Here is a 16769-nt window from a genome sequence, read left to right as displayed (position 1 = left end):
AAATTTAGATCAAATCAAACTAGATTTTCCAACTACCAAATTACTATAATAATCATTAATCATACTGCATTACTCTTCATTCCAAAGTATTATTGCAACAAGTTAAAAGGATTAATGGTCCATATTACATTAGAGGATAACACCTTCAATGATTTTATTAAAGACTTTGCACAATGTGAAAAAGGAAAAGTAATTTATACAACAGCTGATTTTTATAAAGGTACTATTTGTATCAGCTTCTCCTTGACTCTCGAACAGTACACTTCTGCAAATTCCTGCATAAATCACCCAAAAACTTAGATGCATTTTGCGAATTAACAAATAGCGTTATATGCTTATAGCTAGTTGCATGATTGCTTCACAGAGGAGATTAGATCTTTGTCATAAGTTTAGTTATAAACAAGTATCATTACATATACTTAGTCATCAATACTTTGTGCAATGAAAGTTTATACTTGACAGTAAAGGCCTTACTTACCTTGGCTAGTTAACGGCGATGTATCATTACATAGACTCGGTCTCTCATGTAATCTAAGGTTCGGAAAAAGGCATGTCTCCAAGATCTTTTGATCACTAGAGTTCCGCAAACTCCCCAAAAGCCTATAATAAACCAAGTACCACACTTATATACAATCCTGGAAAGAGATCATCATTCACATCTTGTTGAGCGACATCATCATTTCCGTTCCATGTATTATTGTTAGGTGGTTCATCTCCAGGGCATATCGCTAGTGGAGCTCCACAAAGCTCGGGGTTTCCCATGTATGCTGAGGCATCAAAGCCTTGCAGTAGAGTGCCTGTTGGAACTCTTCCGGACAAGTGGTTGTATGACAAGTTCAGCATTCCTAGAAAATTAAGATTAGTAAAAGTTGCTGGGATCGCGCCAGAAAGATTGTTGCTGGACAAATCAAGCAATTCTAGTGCTGTCAGCAGTCCTATCTTGGGAGTAATACTTCCATTCAACTTATTGCCGGACAAGTCCAATGAAATAAGACCGATGAGACTAGAAATGCCTTCAGGAATATCGCCTTCAAGCACATTGTTCGACATATGAATGAACTTAACTTGTCCTAGAGAATTTCTGAAGATTTGGTCCTTTCCTTTCCACATGACAAATGCTGAATCAAAGTACGTGACTAGTACAGAAAAATCGTACTGATATAATATATCAGGCAACAAATCTGCTGTGCTTGTCATGGCCGTTAAATTGTATATGCATCTTGGGATCTTTCCTGAGAAGTTGTTATGTGAAAGATCCAAGATTTGTAGATGTGAAAGTTGACAAAGACTTGAAGGCAGAACCCCTGAAAAACTATTACTTCGAAGGCTGAGAATACCGAGATTTTTTAGATTGTTCCCAATCCTTTGAGGTAGATAGCCAGTAAACGCGTTATATGCAACATCTAGGAGAACCAAAGATGTGCAATTGTGTAAGGAGATGGGTAGTTCACCCGAAAAGTTGTTGTGTCGCAAGTGCAATGCTTGGAGCTTTTTCAGGGCACCAATAGATGCTGATAACTTTCCAGTTAAGTTATTGTTTTCTAAACTCAGGATTGATAGCTTATCGAAGTACATCCAACAATCAGGAAGCTCACCCGATAACAAGTTATTTGAGAGGTCAAGATTAGAAAGGACCATCTTATTTTTTGGACACAAAAAAGAAGATGCATCAGAAAACTTGTTATCATTTAAGGATAATGAGGAAATATTTCCAAGAAATGAAGGGATTGCACCCTCTAAGGAATTTGAGCTCAAGTCTATCTGAGGGAGTTCGCTAAGGGTGATCGACAAATTATTAGGTAGTATCCCATGAATGTTATTGTGAGACATATTCAGATACTCCAATTTGGATGATAACGAGCTCCAAAATGAAGCAGGAACAATGTCTGAAATTTCGGCTATTGATATGTCAATCCATGAGATTTGGGTTTGGGTTTGTAACCATTTTGGGAAATGAGGGCCTACCTTGCAAGAGCTTAAATATATGGTGTCTAGCTGAAATGGGGGAAGCCAATCAACACTAATATTAACCAACAATCTAGGATTTTCTGACAAGTACAAATTGCGTAAACTCGATAAATTTGCAAAATGGCTGTCAAAGATAGTACCTATCAAAGAGTTTGTAGAAAGGCGCAAGGTCTCAAGCATAGAAAGTTTTGCAATCCCTTGACTAATTGTTCCGTTCAGCTGGTTGCCATCGAGATAAAGTTGCCTCGACAAAGAGAACGTTTCGATATTGTTAGGAATTGACCCCCCAAAATGGTTGTTTTCCAAACTAAAAAACCTCAGTGACTTGTAAGAACACACAGATAAGATTTGGATGACATCGGTAAGATCTCCTGTGAGATTGTTGTAGCTTAACTCCAAGAATTGTAAGCTACACAACTTACCAATGGTTTTTGGAACGCGTCCATGAAAGTTATTCCAAGACAAATCGAGATGAATGAGATATTTTAGGCTCGAAATCATTTCAGGAATTTGACCTCCAAGTGAATTACCAGAGACATCGAGGTATGATAGGGAATGCATATTTTTAAAACAACTTGAAATGGAACCGCTCAAGTTATTAGCAGAGAGATCAAGATGTGAAAGGGAATGCATATTTCCAAAGTAATTTGGAATATGGCTTTCAAATGCATTAGAAGAGAGGTCGATATATGAAAGCGAATGCAATTTTTGAAAACCATTTGGGATGGAACCTGGAAGTGAGTTATCACAGAGGTCAAGATGGACTAGGTGAGTACTAACTCCACTCAAGTTAAACAACCATTGAAATATCGAAGGATCACCAAAACTATTATGAGCAAGACTAAGGAAACGAAGGGTGGATGATGAATTTTTAAATGTAAGTGAAGATGGAATTGTTGAAGGAAGATAACAACTATCCATCTTTAAGACCTTTAAGAAAGGGAGGTTGGTAATTATTTGTAACCAGTCTTGTACTTCACTAAGATCGATGTCACTTAAGTTTACGACACTCAATGAAGTAAGACGGGAGAGCCAACCCAAGCTTTTGACAACAACTGTATTATCACTAAGATCAAGAGATGTTAAGTGGGAAAGATTACCAAATTCATGAGGAATTTTCCCTGTAAAGCCGGAATTTGAGAGATTAAGGTGCTCTAAATTGGCAAGGGAACTGATAAATTTAGGGATAGGTTGGCCTAAGAAGTTGTTGAAGCTAAGATCCAAATATTTCAAATGCTTCAACCTAGGGAGGAAAGTAGTCACTCTACCTTCTAGACAATGATGGTCATTACCAGCTTCGACACCACCAAGATTGATGGCCATGACATGCCCTGTGAGGTTGTTGCAAAGAATGCCGCGCCATTGGCAACAACCTACATCGTCTTCATGCCCTTCCCATGAAGAAAGTATTCCACAATGGTCCTCTTGAATTCCTCGTTTGAACTGAAGTAAGGCTTCTCTTTCCTCACGGATGCACTTGATGTTGTATTGGGTGGCATGACTCAAAATGGCTAGGAAAAGCCACAAAATTAACAGAAAGCAAAGGTGATAGTGAGATGTTTTGATGGGAGGATGGATGGTCATGTTGATTTTAGCTAGTTTCATTCGGCTTGATTATGTGGATGAAATTCAATAAAGTTTTCTGTTTGAGGAACAATATCTATAATGTTTGATCTTATATATGTCGATCTGTTTAGTTGTAGAGCACCAAAGTCAAGCAAGAGACTTGAATACTCGATGATGACTTATATATAGTTTGGCTAAAACAGACTAATAACATGTTTGGGTCTAAAATTTGAAAAAATCAAAACCTTAAGCACATCTAGAACAGGTGTAATGGTCTTTATTTGAAGTTGGAAAAATTAGAAAATGAGTGAGTTATATCTAGGACACATTAAATTCCTCTCACATATGCTTCAATAACGTAACGATTAGCTAGCTATGATCTATGTTAAACTTGATTTGGACAGACTATTCACTCTCCTATAGTATTCATGAAACGTGACCAGTTGACCAATTCTCCAATATCTTCTTTACTCCACTAACTAATGTGAAAGGAATTCCATTGCTTTTGACGTAAATATGTAATTAAGGATTGTCCGAATCTTGAATTGAAAATTAACCAAGATGCTGTTTGTATACCTGATCCTAGTGTTACATTGTACTTGCGTCACCTAAAACGCATTACATGTATGTGTATGGAGTGTACTATACGCTATTACACTAAGTTACAAGATTATGATTCCTAACAATACGTTGCAGTTTAACGGAAAATTCATGCAGAAGTCATTGATCTTCATCATTCATCGCAATGGTGGAGTGGGGAGCTTGATTGCATATAAATGGAGCATGAACAATTGTAATAGGCACACGCACACGCGCACTCACATACACCATCTTACTCAGTGTAACTGTGCTGATAAGTGATGACAATTGCCCAAGGCCCTTGGAAAAAAATTTGGGATACGACATACTATTTTTAGTTCAGAAGTGATTAATGGGCTATCTATTACTCCGTAATTTCATATTACATTACACATGTAGAACTCTTTAATGAGTTGAATTAAAATACAAAATTATCGAAAGACTGGCAATCAAAAGCATACAGGAACATTAAAACAGGGGAATAAAACAGAGAAATGTTCAGATTACCAATTACCAAGCACATAAAGTCCTAATACAATTGAAACTAGGAGTCATATTTTGTGCTTTGCTGTTAAGTTGTATATAGTTGGAGTTGAGCATGTTGACAATGAATATTTTAGTAGCATCAATCTACGTAATTATTTTTACTAAAACGTACAATAAAAGAAATGTTTACATTGACATGAGTGTTATTAGTCAAAGTGATACACATATTTAAAAACGACGGGAACATTGTTTTCTTCAGCGTATGTAGAAAGCTACAAAGATTGATGAAAACAAGTTACGTGCATGAATTACATTCTTACAATCCTCAAGCATCCATGGGAGAGAGTATGTTGAAGTCTTAGTAAAATTAAAATACTGTAGAAAAACTTGATTAACATATGTAGAAAAGTACTTCGTATCTAAGAAAAAACTAAATCGGTTGACTGTTGAAGTCTTTGTTAGAATTGCCACACTGTAAGACTTTAACTCTTGGAACGATAAACGTACTAATAAAGCAACTCGTAACTAATACAGTAAATACTAAGGAAATACGTGTACAATATATGTTCCCTTTCTTTGAAGGAATTTAGTACTTTTAAGTCTTAACTAGGACTTTAATATGAGCCTTTTTATTCGTTGGAGTCCTAGGTTGAAGGAATCTTGTACTCTTAAGTCTTATGTCATCGTAGCATTGAAGATGTAACACAAATGTAAATTTAGGCTCCGTTTGTTTTGAAGGAAAATAATTATCATGGAAAAATCACTTTTCAAGGAAAACAATTTTCAGTGAAAAACATGATTTTAAAGAAAGTTTTCCTTTGTTTGTTTGATTAGAGGAAAACTTAAGGAGAAAAGGAAAAATGAAGTGAAAGGAAAGGAAGGATGGGAGGAGAGTATAAGGAGAAGTAACGAGTGAAGAGGAAAATGTGGCATACCTTCTTTTACAAAGGAAAACAGTTTTCCTTTTCTAAATAGCAAATTTCCACCTTTAGAAAAATTGTTTTCCATCTCTTATCAAAACAAACAAAGGAAAATGGAAAGATGAAGGAAAATAATTTTTGATGTTTTCCACCAAAACAAACGGAACCTTAATTGATATTTTGGAAACAAGAAAATTCAAATTCCTACAACAAAGTAAGATATTTATTTGCTATTGAATATTGAAAATTTTGAGCTGATTTGAGTTTTTTTTTTTTTTTTTTTTTTGCTTCTCTATTCTCACCACATATCCTTCACTATCATTCTCAATTGCTAGAATTAGGATGAGTTAAATGAGGGCACGGGAGAAGGGGTTATGATTTATGAGTCAATCATTTGCTCCAATACCGTGGAAAAGCCAGCTTATTGTTGCAAAAATGATTGTCGTGATGATAATTAACATATGTACAAGTTAAGTGTTACATCACATTAATATTTCGTATATAATCTATTTTGATGCACAATAATTCATATTATTGTGTTTGGACGACAAGCGTGTTATAAACGATGAATATACATTAATACATATCATTTCAAATTAGTTATTTCTAATTGTTAGTGCTGTTGGATTTGATCCCATGTGTTTTGGTACCACTCTTAAGAGACTTTAATAAGTTAAAATATAGTAGGCATACACTATGTTATCAAGCATTGTATATGAGAACTTTTTCTAATTTTACAATTGGTCTGAGCCATTTCTAAGATTTTGGAGGGACGTACAAAGTATTAAACTCATGGTGATATAACAGTATAGTATAAGTATACTAATATAGTGACCAAGAAGCTTGATACCAACTAGCTTAATTTCAAGCCTTGCAAACTCTTGCTAGATTCACAGCAACAATGACTTAGAGTCTGTCTTTGATGCTATCAACGAATCGAAAATAGGCCTGTCTCCATGAAGTTTTGAGCACTAAGGTGCCACAAACTCCCCAAAATCCAAAGATAAAACCAAGCACCACGCTTATGTACAAGCCTAGAGAAAAAACACCTTCACCATCATCTTTGTCTTGTTGAGTGAGCTCTATATCTTCTCCATGCGACTCGTTAAATGCTTCATCTCCCGGACAAATCTTTGGAAGGGGCTCTCCACAAAGTCCAGGGTTCCCCATATAGTATGAAGCATCAAAGCCTCGCAATTGAGTTCCTAGTGGAATTCTCCCGGATAAGTTGTTATTTGACAAATCCAAAATGCCAAGGTAGCTCAAATTTACAAAGCTCGTGGGAATCTCTCCACAAAAATGATTGTTTGACAAATCGAGGAATTCTAGAGACGTTAGTTGGCCAATATTCGGCGTGATGGTTCCACTGCAATTGTTTCTCGACAAGTCTAAGGAGACTAAACCACCAAGATATGATATTTCACTAGGAATTTCTCCTTGAAGATTATTGTTGGAAACATCAAATGATTTAACAAGTCCCAATAAATTTCCAAATTTCTGTTGTACTCTTTTCCACTTGACCCATTATAATAGTAAAACTTTTATGTGAAGATATAATGGTAGAATTCGGCAAAAAAATTGTTCTGTTACTCATTCCTGTTAAATTATAGATGGACTTCGGGATTGTTCCTGTGAGCCTATTTCCGGAGAGATCCAAAATTTGTAGGTCTGATAATGTAAAAAGGCTTGATGGTATTTTTCCGACCAATCTGTTTTTCCTTAAGTTTAAATCAACGAGACTGAAGATTTCCTATTTCCGGGGGTATGATCCCGGAAAATTGGTTATCTCCAATGTCAAGGATGACCAAAGAGGAGCAGTTCCATAATGAAATGGGTAGGACTCCTGAAAAAAGTATTATCACACAATCGAAACGACTGAAGTTGTTTAATGGCCCCTAAAGATTGTGGTAACTTTCCTGAAAATTGGTTGCTTTCCAAGTTTAGAAATGACAATTCATCCATATTCTCCCAACAATCATCTGGAAGTTCTCCTGACGACAAGTTGTTAGACAAGTCCAAGTCAAGAAGAACGATTTTTGATTTAGGGCACAACAAAGGAATGGGATTTGAAAACTTGTTGTTATTGAGCTTCAAAGATGAAACATTTCCAAGGAATGAAGGTATTGTACCCTCGAAAGAGTTGAAACTCAAATCTACTTCGAGTGGACGCCAATGATCAAATATAGGATGTGATAGATTTGGAAGCTTTCCTGTAATATTATTATTAGACATATTTAAGAAAGATAAGTTAAGGGTTAATAAGTTCCAAAAAGAAGTTGGAATTGGCTCTGAAATTCCAGCTTCAGATATATCGAGGTATGAAAAGCTCCTTTGGGTTAGAATCCATTTAGGGAAGTGTGGTCCTAAAGCTAAAGACCGGAGTTTTAAAGTATCTAATTGAAACGAAGGAATCCAATCGACACTAAAGTTAAGAGTTAATTTGGAGTTATTCGACAAGTCTAAATCCTTCAATCTAGAAAAGTTTTGAAAATTGTCATTAGAAAGGGTATCTTCAAAGGAATTTGATGAAATAAACAATGTTTCGAGCTTTGAGAGATGTCGTAACTGATGAGGAATACCTCCACCAAAGCCAGCATGAGAGAGATCTAGGTACCGTAATTTACCAAGGGAACCAATTGAGTTGGGGATTGGTTCCCCTAGGAAATTGTTGTAGCTTAGGTCTAAGTAACTCAAATGCTTAAGCTCGGTTAGGGTAGGAGTAAGTTTACCTTCGAGACAAGGGTGAGGACTAGATGTGTCGAACCCATGAAGATCGATCTTGATGATAACACTGCTGTTTATGTAGTTGCTGCAGTGGACACCTTTCCATCTACAGCAATCTTTATTATCCTCTTGGTTCCCCCAAGACGCGAGCAAGCCACACCGATCAATTACAATGTTGTTTTTCAGCTCCAGGAGAACTTTTCTTTCTTGCTGTGTACACTTCACATCTTCCGCAGTAGTGTTGTAGGAAGAGAGTAGAAAGAAGATGTAACAGATAATAACAAGGTCTGGCATTATGCAGGTAACTAGGTAAGGTATATTTTATGAATAGCAATTGATAATCGAGTCAATTCAAAGGGATTTTAGGAGGTGAATTTAATTTGAAAGGAGACTAATTAGCTAATTACAACTATTTTACTTATCTTGTCTATTTATATATAGAATTACAATGAACAACAAACCTTTATATACGTTCAAGCATCTATTCGTAATTGTTTGACAAGTCCGATGAATTTTCTTTGATCAGATACACTGCATTTTTAAAACAAACGTTTACTAGTCTTGATACTCATTATTAGTCACTCATAGTGGTTCGATAGTACGGAGACAACGGAGTACTATCGAAGTAAGAATTGCAATATGCACCTTCCCATTGACAGCAGTCTCGCCATGACGAGAGCAGCCCACATCGATCAACTTGAATGTCACGTTTGAACTAGAGCAAGGTTTTTCTTTTGTACGTCGCTGAAACATTGGATGAATTCATGACTACTGCTAAAATATATTTTTAGGAGATTTTTACTAATCAATGCTCCCAGCAGCAAGGCATTTGCTACCAGATACGGAGTAAAAGATACTAGTAGCAAGCAAACAGAAATTGAAGGCATGCATGTAGAATTCATGGATGAAAAAAAAAAGATTAATTAATTAATGAAATGACTTTGGTGAGGCATTCAATAGAGAAGGTCGTGTTCACAAGGACATTACTAACATCAGGTAACATCGTACAAAAGGCATTGCATTGACTATTAACGCGGTCAATTCTATGGCAATTTATAAAATTCCGCGTCTTTTGAAAATGAGTGTTGTTCTCACTAGGTAAAGAAGAGGCAAAAAAATTTCAAATTAAATTCCATGTATATTGAACATCTACCGAGTATTAACAGCCAGGCATAGTGATCAACAAAGAAAATTGTGTAATACGAAGTATATATTATCTAATTAAATTCTTATTAATTCTAAATTGTTATAAAATATGTTTATTGTGGATGGTCATTATGGCTTGTAACACCCTTAGAATAATACCACCCATTGTAACCTCCTTGTAACCCCCCCATTTGCCATTACCTCCTTTGTAACCCCCACTTAAATGGAACCTTAATTGTCCATGAAGGTTACCTTATGCTTATCATGTATATATATCATGGTCTATTGAAATGAGAAGAAGACAACACAATTACTTTCTACATCCTCTCTAATATTCTCCCTTTCCTTTATTTCATAACACGTTATCAGCACCACTGCTTTAGCTATCGAAAATAAAAAGAAACCATAGTCAAATAATATAATAGAGGATCATAGTCATCTATAATAATGTCGAACCTTGCCAAGCTTGAATTTGTGGCCCTTGATATTACCGGAAAGAATTATTTATCATGGGTGTTAGATGCTGAAATACACCTAGATGCTAAAGGGCTTGGTGAAACAATCAAAGAGCCTAATAAGGCAACATCTCAAGATAAGGCTAAAGCCATGATATTCCTTCGCCATCATCTACATGAAGGGCTCAAAAATGAATATTTAACTGTGAAAGACCCACAAATTCTTTGGAGTAATCTAAAGGAAAGATATGACCACCAAAAAACAGTGATACTCCCTAAAGCTCGTTATGATTGGTTGAATTTGAGATTACAAGATTTTAAATCTATTAGTGAATATAACTCAGCTATGTTCAAGATAACTTTCCAATTGAAATTATGTGGAGAAAATATTACTGATTTAGAAATGCTTGAAAAGACATACTCCACTTTTCATGCAAACAATGTTGTCCTGCAGACACAATATAGAGAGAAAGGATTTACCAAATATTCTGAATTAATATCTTGCCTTCTTGTGGCTGAGCAAAATAACGAGCTATTAATGAAAAATCATGAATTACGTCCTATTGGCTCTACTCCATTCCCTGAAGCGAATGTGACAACCCATCACGGGAAAGAAACTATAAACAGAGACCATTCCAGCAATAGTGGTCGAGGTAGAGGTCGCGGTCGTGGCCAATGGCGCGGTCGTGGTCGTGGGCATGGATATGGTAGAGGTCGTGGAGGTCACTTTAAAAACTCACATTCTCACCAGAAGTGGGAACGTAGGGATGATAAAGTTAATAAAGAGAGAAGTGAGACTGATATATGTTACCGTTGTGGAGTGAAAGGACAATAGTCTCGGGTTTGTAGAACTCCAAAGCATCTTGTTGAACTTTACCAAGAATCATTGAAAAAAGGAAAGAAAGTTGAGGCAAACCTTGTTCTTGAAGATGGTAATGATGATTTTGATTTTGGCAATACAACTCATCTAGGAGTTGTTGATTTCTTCACTTCCCCGGAAGGGAATAATTTTGATTTTGGCAATACAACTCATCTAGAAGTTGCTGATTTCTTCACTACTCCAGAAGGGAATAATTAAAATTATATCTATTTGTATGAATTTTGAGTAATAGACTCAATCTAGTGATTTACTTATGTTATTTTCTATGATTGTAATAAGGACATTATATGCTTTATGAATTTATGAACTATTTGTGTGTTTTTATTGATTTATTATTTTATTATCATTAATTTTATGCTTAATTTTCTACATGTATTTTATTTCGTGGAGAACATGGATACTACTCAAGTTCAATTTACTGTGAATGGTGAAGAATTATGTCTTGCTGACAGTGCAACTACTCATACAATACTTAAAAATAAAAAATATTTTTCTCATTTGATGATGAAAAGAATTAATGTGAGTACCATATCAGGTAGTACAAATATCATTGAAGGCTCCGGAAGAGCCAACATAAAATTGTCTTGGGGAACTAAAATTAAAATAATTGATGCATTATACTCCCCATTGTCTCAAAGAAATTTATTGAGTTTTAAGGATATTCGCAATAATGGTTATCATATTGAGACAGTAAGTGAAGAAAATAGTGAATTTCTTCAAATCACGACTGTAACTCAAGGCACAAAACATGTTTTGGAGAAACTACCTACATTCTCCACTAGTTTGTACTACACAAAAATCAATATTATTGAATCTCATGCTATATTAAACCTGAAGTTTACTGATAACTATGTTGTTTGGCATGACCGGTTAGGCCATCCCGGTTCAATAATGATGCAAAAAATAATTGAGAATTCAAGTGGACATTCTTTGAAGAGCCAGCAGATTCTTCATAATAAATTTCCATGTGTTGCTTGTTCGGAAGGCAAGTTGATAATTCGCCCATCACTAGCAAAGATAAATTTTGAATCAATACGTTTTATGGAACGTATACAAGGAGATATTTGTGGACCCATACAACCCCCATGTGGACCATTTAGATATTTTATGGTTTTAATTGATGCATCGACTTGGTGGTCACATGTGTCATTATTATCAACTCGTAACCTGGCGTTTGCGAGATTACTTGCCCAATTGATTAAGTTACGGGCACATTTTCCAGATACTCCTGTTAAGACTATTCGTCTTGATAATGCTGGGGAATTTACTTCTCAAGCTTTCAATGATTATTGCATATCCATTGGGATAAAAGTTGAACATCTTGTAGCACATGTTCATACACAAAATGGTTTGGCATAGTCATTAATTAAACGTCTTCAGTTAATTGCTAGACCTTTGCTTATGAAATCCAATCTCCCAATTTCTGCATGGGGACATGCCATATTACATGCAACAGAACTAATTCGCATCAGGCCAACAAGTTATCACAAGTTCTCCCCATTACAATTGGTTTATGGTCGGGAACCAAATATTTCCCATCTAAGAATTTTTGGATGTGCGGTTTATGTCCCAATAGCTCCACCACAACGCTCTAAGATGGGTCCTCAAAGGAGATTGGGGATATATGTTGGATTTGAATCCCCATCAATAATTAAATACCTTGAGCCTACAACAGGGGATTTATTTACGGCTCGTTTTGTAGATTGTCATTTTAACGAGTCACTTTTCCCAAAATTAGGGGGAGAAAAAAGAGAGTTGGAAAACAAAATTAAATGGAATGAATTATCATTATCCTATCTTGATCCTCGAACTAAACAATGTGAACTAGAAGTTCAAAAGATAATTCATTTACAAAGTTTAGCAAATCAATTGCCAGACTCGTTTGCTGACCCCAAAAGAGTGACTAAATCACATATTCCAGCTGTAAATAATCCATGTAAAATAAATGTCCCAGAAGGGCAAAATAAATTTGCTAATGAGTCTAAGCCACGTCAGAAACGTGGAAGACCAACAGGTTCCAAAGATAAGAATCCTCGGAAAAGAAAAGGAACAATGACTGATGATGGTCAAATTGAAGAAAAATTTTCCGAAGGACCTCCAGAAGAGACTTTAGACATGATACAAGAAGAAATTCAGGTACCTGAAAATGAAGAAATTTCAATAAATTATATCATGTCTGGAATTACATGGAGTCGTAATCAAATCGACGTCAATGATGTTTTTGCTTACAATGTAGCATTAAATGTTATGGTTAATAATGAGGATCATGAACCAAAATCCATTGACGAATGTAAACAAAGAAATGATTGGCCAAAATGGAAAGAAGCAATTGAAGCGGAATTAAAATCTCTCGGAAAAAGAGAAGTATTCGGACCTATAGTCCGTACACCTGGAGGTGTAAAGCCAGTGGGATATAAATGGGTCTTTGTGCGAAAGAGAAATGAAAAGGGTGAAGTTGTAAGACATAAGGCACGATTAGTTACACAAGGATTCTCACAAAGGCCTGGTATTGATTATGAGGAGACATACTCTCCTGTGGTGGATGCGACTACTTTTAGATTTCTGATTAGTCTGACAATAAGAGAAGGACTTGACTTACGTTTGATGGATGTAGTCACAACTTATTTATATGGTCCACTGGATAATGACATTTATATGAAGCTCCCAGAAGGTTTTAAGCTGCCAGAAACAACAAAGTCTAGTTCTCGAGAACAATTCTGTATTAAATTAAACAAATCTCTTTATGGATTAAAACAATCTGGGCGTATGTGGTATAACCGTCTAAGTGAGTATTTGTTAAAAGAAGGTTATAAGAATGATCCTATTAGCCCATGTATTTTTATAAAGAAATTTGGATCATGATTTGTTATAATTGCAGTGTATGTTGACGATTTGAATATCATTGTAACTCCTGAAGAGATTTCAGTAACTGTCGAGTGTTTAAAGAAAGAATTTGAAATGAAAGATCTTGGATAGACAAAATTTTGCTTAGGGTTACAAATAGAACATCTAGAGAATGGAATCCTTGTGCATCAATCAACATACATAGAAAAAGTTCTTAAACGATTTTCTATGGATACAGCGCATCCATTGAGCAGCCCTATGGTTGTAAGATCCCTTGATGTAGAGAAGGATCTTTTTCGACCTCGGGATAATAATGAGGAATTTCTTGGTCCTGAAGTACCATACCTTAGTGCAATTGGAGCATTAATGTACCTTGCAAGTCATACACGACCCGACATATCATTTTCAGTTAATTTATTGGCAAGATTTAGTTCATGTCCAACCCGAAGGCATTGGAATGGGATTAAACATATACTTCGTTACCTTCAAGGTATGAAGGATATGGGTTTATTTTTCCCTAAATTGTCCAAAGAAAATTTGGTTGGTTTTGCAGATGCAGGTTATTTGTCTGATCCACATAATGCCCAATCACAAACTGGATATGTGTTCACATACGGTGGTACTGCTATTTCTTGGCGTTCCATGAAACAAACCATTGCAGCTACTTCTTCCAATCATTCTGAGATATTAGCAATTCACGAAGCTAGTCGTGAATGTATATGGTTAAGGTCGGTAATCCAACATATAAAAGACGTTTGCGGTTTATCATCCGGGAAAGAGGCACCGACAACTTTATATGAGGATAATGCAGCTTGTATTGCGCAACTTAAGGAAGGATACATTAAAGGCGACAGGACAAAGCACATCTCACCCAAATTTTTCTTCACTCATGATCTTCAGAAGAATGGAGATATAAATGTTTTGCAGATTCGTTCAAGTGAGAATTTGGCAGACTTATTCACTAAGGCTCTTCCAACCGCAACATTTAAAAAGTTAGTTTATCGTATTGGATTGCGTCGTCTCAAAGATCTTCAGTGATATAATAATGAGGGGGAGTAATTGCACGCTGCACTCTTTTTCCCTTATCAATGGTTTTTTCCCACAGGGTTTTTCCTGGAAAGGTTTTTAATGAGGCAGCATATATGCACATTAAATCTATTTTAAATAATGCCCATCCAAGGGGGAGTGTTATAAAATATGTTTATTGTGGATGGTCATTATGGCTTGTAACACCCTTAGAATAATACCACCCATTGTAACCTCCTTGTAACCCCCCATTTGCCATTACCTCCTTTGTAACCCCCACTTAAATGGAACCTTAATTGTCCATGAAGGTTACCTTATGCTTATCATGTATATATATCATGGTCTATTGAAATGAGAAGAAGACAACACAATTACTTTCTACATCCTCTCTAATATTCTCCCTTTCCTTTATTTCATAACATAAATCCTTTTTTTATCTCCTAATAACTCCTAATACACTATAAATTCAAGGATGACTTTTCAATGGCCACAATAAAATTGTAGCTACCATAACAATACCAAATCTCAACCCTTAAATTTAAAGGACAAATTTGACCATTGCTATATCTTTTATTTGTTAGTCAAAATAATACACATACTTAAAAAACAGTGAGAAGATTGTTTTCTTCCGTGCATGTAGAAAGCTACAAGACAGATGAGAGGTAAAAGTGTACAACATAGTTGTTCATGCACCTAGTGACAAGATGGAATACCGGTAGTAACTAATTAAGAGCTTGTTTGTCTAGGTCCATCCCATATCATATAGGGGAGTATTTGGAATAACTATTGATGCATAGGCCCTACATATTTTGCAACAAATAAATAGAATGACAAAGCTGTAAATTTGAACATTTGTATAAAGTACCACTTTATAGGTAAATAATATTACCATTAAATGGTTTAATGGCATAAATATTTATCTAATAATGACAAAACCTTTCATAGACCTGTTATATACTTCGTATACATAAACAGGTTTAGATAGGGAGGATAGTGTTTCATTTTTTTCATGGAAAATGTGGGTTTTGAAAATTTTAAGGTTGAAGAACATCAATAAATTGCAAGCAACGAAATGTCAAAGGGATTCCTTTGGCCATAATCACAATAGCAAATTTCTTAGAAGGAAATTGAAACAAGTGACCTATGGCAAAAGAAGGACGAATCATTGACAAAACTCAATTGATCTGTATGTGGATGGGAGAGAGCTTTTACATCCTTATGATCGCATGGAAGCTGTAGGAGAATCTTATGTACAGATCTGATGATGGACGCTTGTCTTTTCCAAATGGCACACATAAACAGCCAATCAGATGTGTGCTTGCTTAAAATGCATGGCATTGTGCTTAACCTTAGCTTGCTCGTGTTATTTCATCGAAGGAGATTTTGAGGGCTAATTCTTTGGATGATTTGACTGAAGAATATCTAGTAAGTTCGGCTATTGGTATGAATGAAGTCCGACATTAGTCTGCAATCTTGGGAACTGAATCTATTCAATCATCGTTGAAGAAGTTGCGTACGTACATAGATTATAAGTATGTATGTATATAGCTTAGACTTTCATAAGCACTACAGAAACTTAAGAGTATTATCTGTAGATTGTACAAAGGTATCAAACATGAAATATCTTGACATACTAAGATTTCTAAAATATCTTAGTATTAATGTTTTGAATTTTGTGATGGTTACCAAGAAAATCAAGAATCATCTCCATCTACAAACAATTATTGCGATTAAGCTGGCTGATTAAAGAAGCGCGCAAATCAAAGTCAAATTCATTCATGGTTTATCGGTTATAAAGGATTAAAAATTGTGTTTTTTGTTAAAACAAAAATCTCGGCTTAAGTAGCGGCAGACTAAATCTTATAACAAAGGTCATATTACTTGATTAAATATTTACAAGAGAAATTACATGAAACCTTTTATAATTAACAAATCACATTAAACCTTTTATAATTAAAAAACTACATGAAGCTAATTACAAAATAAAAAAATCAAAGAATTAATTTAGTGAAATATTTTATGGAAAAAATACAAAAATATTAAATTAGACAATTGGTTTAGTTAAATATTTTATGGAATAAAAAATTACTTGAAACAAATTAAACTACAAATTAAATAATGTATATATGATGTTTAAATATTGATTGTCAAATTCTATTATTAATTTTTATATTT

At 35.1% G+C, this 16769-nt stretch overlaps 2 protein-coding genes across 2 annotated transcripts; both read right to left on the bottom strand.

Moving 5' to 3' along the window:
• Positions 1–212: 212 nt before the first annotated feature.
• LOC110693960 (LRR receptor-like serine/threonine-protein kinase FLS2) lies at positions 213–6689 on the bottom strand. The gene is made up of 3 exons (XM_021871141.1): positions 6569–6689; positions 619–3479; positions 213–275 (listed from the first exon to the last, which is right to left on the bottom strand). The coding sequence occupies exons 1-3, from the start codon at positions 6687–6689 to the stop codon at positions 213–215; spliced, it is 3045 nt and encodes a 1014-aa protein (XP_021726833.1).
• Positions 6690–7313: 624 nt separating this feature from the next.
• Positions 7314–8537, bottom strand: LOC110693958 (receptor-like protein 12). Its single transcript, XM_021871140.1, has one exon. It carries the CDS (start codon positions 8535–8537, stop codon positions 7314–7316), a length of 1224 nt encoding a protein of 407 aa, XP_021726832.1.
• Positions 8538–16769: the final 8232 nt, after the last annotated feature.

The sequence above is a fragment of the Chenopodium quinoa genome, unplaced genomic scaffold (assembly GCF_001683475.1).
Source record: "Chenopodium quinoa cultivar QQ74 unplaced genomic scaffold, ASM168347v1, whole genome shotgun sequence".
Taxonomy (NCBI): domain Eukaryota; kingdom Viridiplantae; phylum Streptophyta; class Magnoliopsida; order Caryophyllales; family Amaranthaceae; genus Chenopodium; species Chenopodium quinoa.
This window is presented reverse-complemented; position numbering and strand designations above follow the sequence as displayed.